General features: G+C 54.4%; 1 protein-coding gene across 1 annotated transcript in view; it reads left to right on the forward strand.

Annotated features, from left to right (window-relative positions):
- ASS1 (argininosuccinate synthase 1) overlaps positions 1-7,600 on the forward strand; it is a 51,997-nt gene extending 44,397 nt beyond the window's left edge. Inside the window, 3 exon segments of the mRNA NM_173892.4 lie at positions 1,592-1,748; positions 6,099-6,164; positions 7,339-7,600. Coding sequence (NP_776317.1) covers positions 1,592-1,748; positions 6,099-6,164; positions 7,339-7,384 — 269 coding nt within the window. The 3' untranslated portion in view covers positions 7,385-7,600.
- The last annotated feature ends 1,088 nt before the right edge of the window (positions 7,601-8,688 follow it).

Here is an 8,688-nt window from a genome sequence, read left to right on the forward strand (position 1 = left end):
TGAGGACCGGCAGAGGCCACATTCAGATCTCAAAAGCAGAAGTGCTCACTGAATCCCCACAGCCCCTAGAGAGTGGTTGGTAGCACCTCACTGTGCAAACAAGGAGACTACGTACAGCACAGAGGCCACACGGCCTGCCAAGGTGGAGCTGGAGGTGAGCATAGGAGAGGGAGGACCCAACCCCTTCTCTCCCTGCCCGGCCCTCCCTGAAGTCTGCAAGGACCCATCACAGGGAGGGCCTGCTCCCCATTCCCACGGACAGCCTCAGCAGGTGCCCCCGGAGGCCTGAGTCTCCAACAATAGCCACAGACCTGGGGCTGACCTGACCCTTTATCAGGGCAGGAGATCACACACCATCTGGCCCCGCAGCTGCCCAGGTGGGCTCACCTTTCCAGCTCCGTTTCAGAGAAATCCTACCCCTCGCCCTGTCCCTCCCCCAACCCCGATCATGGCCCCCCTGCCCTCGGCAGAGACTGAGAGGAGCCACTGTCCAGACCCTGGGAAGACGGGACTGAACACACAGCCCTCCCCGGCCTGAGGGATTCGGGGCGGGAGGAGGGGGTGCAATGCGTTTCTCAGGCACCTCGGGCCTGTTTTAGGTACAGACGGCAAAGCTGCAAGACAATCATACAAGGCAGAGTTGTTAGAACTCGGGCCCACTGAGGTCAGGTCCAGCCCCCACCACTGCAGCCTGTGTGATCGGGGAAAAGTCTCAAGTCCTTGAGCTTAACTTCCTCGCACAGAAAAGAGAGAAGCTAAGAGAAATTTAGCCCCAAGACTAAGACTCTTTGGGAGGATTCAAAGAGCTAGTCCAGGAACTTCCCTAGTGGTCCAGCGGTTGAGACTCCAAGCTTCCAATGCAGGGGGCATGGGTTAGATCCCTGGTCAAAGACAGGGCACTTTTTTCAAAGGGGTCTGCCCATCCTGAGGGGTGGGGCTCTGCCTGGCTCTTGGCCCAGTGTTCACAGCAGTCCTGAGTCCATGGCCTCCACACAATAAGCCTGCTGGCCCTGGGAGTGGGGGAAGGTAGGGTCATTCCCCCTTAGCAGATGGGGGAACAGGCACAGAGAGGTGAAGGCCCCACACACCTGGTCTTGCTGACCCCAAACCCACCACCCAGCTGGGCACCCCCATCACTCGGTGACATATATCTGAGTCCTACTTGAGGTCTTCTGCCTAATTTATCAGTCCGCTGCCCTGAGAAGACTGAGCCCCCATGGGCAAAAGATGGGGGTCTCTTCACCGCTGTCTCCCCAGCACCTGACCTCTGGAGCTCCCTGAATATCTGTGGCATGAAGCAGTAGGTTAAAACCCCTCCTCCTGACCCTTGAGAGGTGACTGCATTGTAGCAGGGGTTGGGACAGAACCCTACAAGGTCACAGGACTGGGCAGCTGGGCTTGCTCCTCAGTGTGGTCATTTACAAGTGCACACTGAGCCGGGACTCCGCACTGAACAACACAGATACAGGACTGCCTCCCTCCCAGGCTCACGTCTGCCACGACGGGGCCCCATGTGGATCCAGTTCCGTCCACATCCTGGGGCAGCAACACAGCGGGCCTCACTGGCACCCTTGTTTCTTCCTCCCCACAGGTTTCTGGCACAGCCCCGAGTGTGAATTTGTCCGCCACTGCATTGCCAAGTCCCAGGAGCGCGTGGAAGGGAAAGTGCAGGTGTCCGTCTTCAAGGGCCAGGTGTACATCCTTGGCCGGGAGTCCCCACTGTCCCTCTACAATGAGGAGCTCGTGAGGTAGGTGCCTCCCACCCCTGCCCCCAGCTGGGCACAGACCCTCGGGTGCAGCATCTCCTCTCACTGTCTTTCTCAGCAAGGATGCTCCCAAGCATGTGCAAGGTGTGGAGGAGACAGTCCCGAAGAGCATTCACACCACCTCTGTCCTCGTGGAACTTACAGGCTAGATGGGGAGAAAGCCCCAGTCAGAGGATCATCCGAGTGTAGGATTAGGGAAGCTGGTGCTGGACCACCCAGAGATATAGGATACCTGGGCTGGGTATAATAACGCGGGTGGGGAGACGCGTCCCTGTGGAAGTCATCTCTGAGCTGGTCTCTGAAAGAAAGGAGTGTACCAGGGGGAGAGGCAGGGCCGGAGCATTTCCAGAGAGACTGTCCTGTGCAGAGAGTCCAAGTCATGGAAGAACCCAGAACATGGCACAAGAAGAACTCCAGGGTGGGAGGGCCCTGGAGCCAGATTGTAAAGGACTGTGGCTTTGGTCCTCTCTGGCTGCTCTGGATTTAAGCGAGGTGGGAGCTGGCAGGGATGGACACAGGCCTCCCAGTGGGACCTGCTGGAGGCTTGGACCAGTCTGCTGGATCTGGGAATAGAGATCAGCAGATGGATTTGGCAGATATTTAGGAGGTGGAATTAAAAGGGCTTGGATGGGGAGAGAGATGGAAAAGTTCAGAACCACCCCAGGCTTTCCAGCATGAGCCGCTGGGTAGACTTTGATGGCAATGACTGAGTTGAGAGAATGGGAGAAAATCACGCATTGGGATTTGGACATCTTGAGGGTTAGTTTTCTTTGAGATTTGGGCCAGGAGAACTATAGTTGGCGGTTGGACACACAGGGCTAGAGTTAAGGAGAAACATAGGCTGAAGACATTGGGTGGTAAGGCCAAGAGGAGACTGCCAAGGGGAACAACAGAGTTGGGTGAGAGGGAGCCAGGAGGGAGCCTTGAAGAGCTGCCTCCCGCGATGGGTCAGGGTGAGGGAGCTGAATGGCTGTGGGAGAGGTTGGGGAGCCCTGGCAGGCTGGGTCAAAGGTGAAAGTGTGAAAGGGTTAGTCGCTGAGTCTGACTCTTGTGACCCCATGAACTGTAGCCCAATAGGCTCCTCTGTCCATGGAATTCTCCAAGCCAGAATACTGTAGTGGGTTGCCATTCTCTTCTCCAGGGGATCTTCCTGACCCAGGGATCGAACCTGGGTCTCCCACACTGCAGGCAGATTCTTTAGCAGGTGCCTATTAGCTGTACCTGTGTTTGCATCTTGAATGAGAGACTGGCCTTGACCATGGAGCCAAGTGGCCCCTTTGGAGGTCACCTGGTCAAACAAGAGGTGGGGACAGGCAACCCCACCTGATGCAAGGCCCAGGCCCTGTGTGGCCCCTCCCGGAAGGCAGTCAGGAATTAAAGTACGAGTTTTGTTTGGCAGTCAATATTATTTTTCTCTCTCTGTTCTCTTTGCCATGTTGCACTTCTCTCCCCCCCTTCAATCTTTCTAAACACTTTATAAGCCATAAATATAACCGAATCAGTTTAGATCAGTCGGGGTAAATGTCAAATTATCTTCTCTCTTTCTCTCTCTGGCTCTTTCTTCCCTCCCCCTCCAAATCTACAGCCTCTAATAATCTGTCCAACCCTTCATTAAGCCTTACAGTCTCACTCGGGGAGATTAAATGAATAAAGTAAAAAGGGAAAGGGGAAAAAAAGAGAGAAAAGCAGGAGCATTTATTCTCACTGTGTCTCCGACCATTTCCCTTTTCTTTCTGATTTCTACATCGCTGACTTGAAAGCCCTTGAGTGACAGCGTCACAGGGACTGGCGAGGAAGCCCCTAGAGGTAGCAGAACTGGAAATGCCGCGGCACAGTAGGTAGAAAGTAACGTAATTACAGAGCAGGTCAGAGCCACTCGAATGAACAAAAATAAAAGCACAGAGGTTTTCTGTAGACCGTCAGGGGAGGTAAAAAAAAAAAAAATTCATTGTAAACTCTTTTTTCCACAGTGCACCCCCCCACCACCACACCACCCAAACTTCAGTATTTTAAGAGAGGTTTTTCAGTTCCCGAGAAACACCTCGGGGACTCTTAGGCAGTCTGGTGGGACAGGTTTGTCCCAGAGGTGGGCTTCTCTTTGGCAGGGACTGCCGGGGTGGTCTGAAGGGCCAGTCTGGGGGAAGAGGGTGGGAGAGTTTGTTTTGACTCATGAGAGATGGCTGGCCAGCCAGGGAGAAGGGGAACAGGATCCGGCCCTGCTTTCTCCCTGGGCTGAATACAGGGACTCTTCCAAAGGGGCAAGGCAACTTGGAGAGCAGGAGTGAGGCCAGGTGTCCAAAGTCTGTTCGATGGTTGGTGGGGGCCGGGGGTGGGTGGCTCAGGAAGGGCTCGTGTTAAGCTTTATCACCCCAGCAACATCTGTAAAAGCCATTCCAGGAGGCCGATGCTTTAGTTTGGTCCAGCCTCTCCCTGCCCAGGGAAGGGTCCCAAGCAGCAGCCCCCTAGAATCTTTTCCGCTTCCTGTTAATCGGCTCCTGGTGACTTTGGCCACCTGAGCCCTAGAGGAGCCGGTGGAGGTGAAAAGGAGGGAGCGTGGGAGTTCCATGTGCCAGCTTCAAGGTCCCGTGAAGGTCAGGGCGAGGGCATAGTGGGGGGAGGCCCAGAGCCCGCGTCCCGACAAGCCACAGTGCAGCCGGGTGCAGAGACTCCAGTTTACAATGATTTTTTTTTTTTTTTTTAACCTCCCCTGATGCTCTACAAGCCCACAGTACAAGCCCACAGTCCACAAAGAGCCAGTCAAAGGCACAGCCTCGGGGTCTGGGAAAAACAGCAGATCCCCTTAGCTCCCCCCACCCCTCAAACCCCCACCACCCCCCCCTCCATCTTACCTCTCTGGAGAAGGGTTCTGAGGGGGCAGGCCACCTCCTTGTCAGTGAGAACCTTGAGACCGCTTTATCCTGAGGCTAGAGTTCTGCAGACATGAAGACAAGGGGCTAATTCAGGGCAGGATGCAACAGGGGCCCCGTGAGAAACAGGAGGGACCCCTTCCCCTGGGGGGATTCAGAGGGTGGCCTGGTGGAGTCAGATGTGAGGCCACAACACTCTGAACTTGTCCTCAAAGAGCGGATCACAGCCAGTAAATTATCGAGGGCAGGTGGGTGATTGATTGCTTATGTCTGCACCCGCCGCCCCTCCACGTGGGAGCTGCTCCTGCCAGGTCCTTGTTTCCTCAGCATCTGGCTCGGTGCCTGGCGGGTAGTAGGTGCTTAATAAATACCTGAGTAAATGAACAGGTGAATGAATGATGTTAGTGGCACTGAGTGCTTACCAGATGCCAGCTACATCATTTTATGTGGAGCCCGTGACAATGCTGGAGGGGCTTCCCTGCTGGCTCAGCAGGAAAGAATCTGCCTGCAATGCTGGAGATGTGGGGTTCGATCCCCGGGTCCGGAAGATCCCCTGGAGGAGAAATGGCGACTCACTCCAGTATTCTTGCCTGGGAAATCCTGTGGATCGAGGAGCCTGGAGGGCTACAATGGGGTCGAGAAAGAGTCGGACATGACTGAGCGACTAAACAACGATGACAACAAATGGTAACGATGAAGGTCCTGTTTCACAAATGAAAGACTGGAACTCAAAAAGCAAAAACATTTGCCCTAAGGTCTGTGCTGGGGGTGGAGCCAGGATGCACAACCAGGTGACCGGATCTGAACGACTGTGGTTGCGAAGGGTTCCGAAGGGCAGCTAAGCGAGAACAATCAAAAGAGGAAGGCTGTTGAATCGATGGAAACTGTATATGGGGACAAAAAAAAATCTGTTCTGCTGAGGGCAATGGGAGCTGACGGTGCCTTTTTCACGACCAGCTGGCATGGGGTGGGTGCCCAGGTTTGAAGATGGATTAGACTCAGTCTCACTCACTGGGCAGACAAGGTCAAAAAGGCTTCGTGGGCAAATCTTGAAGGCTGGGGCCTCCCTGCAGCTTGTGGGACACCGTCACGCATGTCTGAGGCTGTTTGGTGTGTAACCTCGGCCTCCCAGGCCTTCAGACCGCTGAACATCATCGGCTCCTCCTGGACACCCTGAGGGCAGAGGTGGCTCCGATGCGTGTCCTGAGGGTACGGGTGCAGTGCTCTGGTTGGTGGCAGGAGTTCACCCGGCTGGCACTGGCAGGGCCAGGACCCAGCCCGCCCATCTGCATGGCAGGGTTGTGGCTCCCTGCTCTCCAGCCCCGGGACAGGGTAGGGCTCCCCGAACCGGAAGGAAAACAGTGAAGAGCCAGAGTGCAGGCAGGGTTGGATCCACACAGGAAACACCTGGGTGTCTGTGAGGCTGGGGTCCCCCGGATGCTGACGAGCTCCCACTCTTTTGCAGCATGAACGTGCAGGGAGACTACGAGCCGGTTGATGCCACTGGTTTCATCAACATCAATTCCCTCAGGTGAGAAGCCCTGGCCCCTGATGGGCCCTCAGACCTTCCAGGTGTGGGGAGCCAGCTCTGAAGGGACCTCAGTGTTCTGACCACTGCTGTGCCCTAGACAAGCCCCACCTTCCTGTCCCTCAACCACAGCATCCTCAGTGCCTGCTCTGGACCCAGCCTCCGCAGGACCGGAAGGCACACTTGCTGACAGCCAAGGGCAACAGAGTCCCGGGCACTTGAGTTCCGGGTTTCTGAGTTGCCTCTGACACTCACTCCCATCCTCTCCAACCACAGGGACTCCACCAGGAGCCCCTTTCCCGAGCAGCTTAGCAAGGGAGACAGCCAAGAGGTAGAAAGGAGCCACAGAAGGTCACCAACTCCTGCCTTCTCATCCCCATGCAGGTCTAACTGGAGACACGGATCTCCATGGCCCAGGGTGCGTGATACACACCAACTGAGGCCACTCAGACCTGGGTTCAAGTCCTGGTTCTGCAGTTTGGGTTCAGACCCTTTCCAAACCTCTGGAAATCACTAGTAGGGGTGTTAACCATACCTGCCTCACAGGTGTGGTGGAAGTTCAAGTCCAGGCCATGGAAATCAAGCACTCCACCCAGACCCTGGTGCCCAGGAAGGGCACGGTGCCTGGCAACCGGTCTATCAGGCTCTGGGTTCTTAATCACTAGCTTCCTTCTCCTGGGGGAACGGGGTCAAAAAGAAGGCACGAGTCTTTTTCCTTTCCCTGATAATGTGCCCTCAGCACAGACCCACTTTCTCCCAGAGCCAGCCTCCCGTCCCTGGAGCCAAGACCGGGAGAGACATCGAATCCAGGCAGGCCGTCACCTCCACCTCCCCGGCTCCTTCACCCTGTGTTTTATGACTCTAACCCTTTCAAATGGCTCCAAACACACTGGGTTTTCATAATGGCCTCTTCACTTCTCCCATCGCCAGTTAAACGCTTTGTCTGCAACAATGACAAGCAATGTTTTCCCCCTAAGATAAATTAATTACATTATCCTGATTGGAGGGCAGGAGGGGCCAGGGCAGGAGAGGAGAGAGGGAGAATAAAAAGAGAACTTCACACACGTCTTAACAAACAGCTGCCCCCCGCCACCCCGGCTCTGCCTGAATTAATTGAACTGAGTGCATGTTGTTATTGTTAATTTACATTTTCCTTTGTTTTGAATCTGGTTTACAGGCTGAAGGAATATCATCGCCTCCAGAACAAGGTCACCGCCAAATAGACCAGCTGACAATGCAGAGCTGGGCCGCCTCACTTTACCCATCTCCCAAGTGTAGCTGCTAATTGTTGTGATAATTTGTGATTGTGACTTGTTCTCTGGGTCTGGCAGCGTAGTGGGGGTGCCAGGCCTCAGCTTTGTTCCAATAGTCCCCTGTAGCCCACAGAAGTGGTCCACAGACGGAGGGATGGGGCGGGGAGCGGGGGGCTGCAGTGAGGAGAATTAAAAAAAAATTATACATTAGTCTTTTGTTTCTTTATTTCTGCAGAGAGAGGGGTAAGAATGTGTGTGTGTGTGTGTGTGTGTGTGTGTGTGTGTGTGTGTGTGTGGCAGATCATGCTTTTCTTAGACCAACCTTTGTGTTTTCTGACTAAAGTGCTGCCGAAGGCCACGTTTTGCCAGAGAACCCATTTACCTGGAAGAACTGACCCCTCTCTTTAGCAAAAACCATGGAATCCAGAAGAGACCACCCCGGTCAGACTCTAGCCCAGTAGCCTGGCAATTTGTTAGCAACTGTGGCCCTGTGGCACATGCCAGGGAAACCCAGGAGAGCTTAAGTGACAAAGCTGGGGGCAGTCCAGCCCACAGCCAACAATGAACTCCTGGGAACGGTGGCCATGACCGGCCACAGCAGGTTTCCCCCCTAACATGGCTGGGTGGCCTTGAGTAGTCTACATCATGGAGGAGGAAGAACTTGAGTAAGAAGAAAAGCTTGAGCAGAGAGGACAGCTGCAGACAATTTGGCGGTGGTTTGGAGGTGGGGTTGGGGGCGGATAGTCCATCTAGCCTGCAAGGTTCCCTCCATCCTTCTTCCCCAAACCAGGAACCCAAAGCCGCCATGTTTGTACTGGACTCTACCCACCTTGATCAGATTTGATTGGACCATGGCTGGACACCTGACTAGAGCTGAGCCAATCAGAATCTCAGTCCCAGGGATTGGGCCTGGGGAAACGGCCAGAAGTGAGGAGTGAATTTAAACATGGTGGGATGCCCTGTGCTTGGACCAGCAGAGAGGGAAAAGGAAGCAAGAGGGAGGTGAGGGGAAGCAAGAATCTCTGGTTTAGAACCCCAGATACAGAATCCCAGATACCACAATGCTCTGGTAGGTATGGTGGGAGCTGGTGGCATTTCTTAACTTGGATTCTCTGAGACACTGTTTTTCTCACAACTGATTACTATTTAGAACTTAGTTAAACTGGTGAGATACTGGGAAGGTTTGAGTGCTGGTTGTTCTGAACCCTGTCCTGGTTCTGACCTCTACCCCCAGTGCTTTTGTTAATGAGGGTTTCTTTCAAAAGAAAATTTGT

Source organism: Bos taurus, chromosome 11 (genome assembly GCF_002263795.3).
Source record: "Bos taurus isolate L1 Dominette 01449 registration number 42190680 breed Hereford chromosome 11, ARS-UCD2.0, whole genome shotgun sequence".
Lineage (NCBI taxonomy): Eukaryota > Metazoa > Chordata > Mammalia > Artiodactyla > Bovidae > Bos > Bos taurus.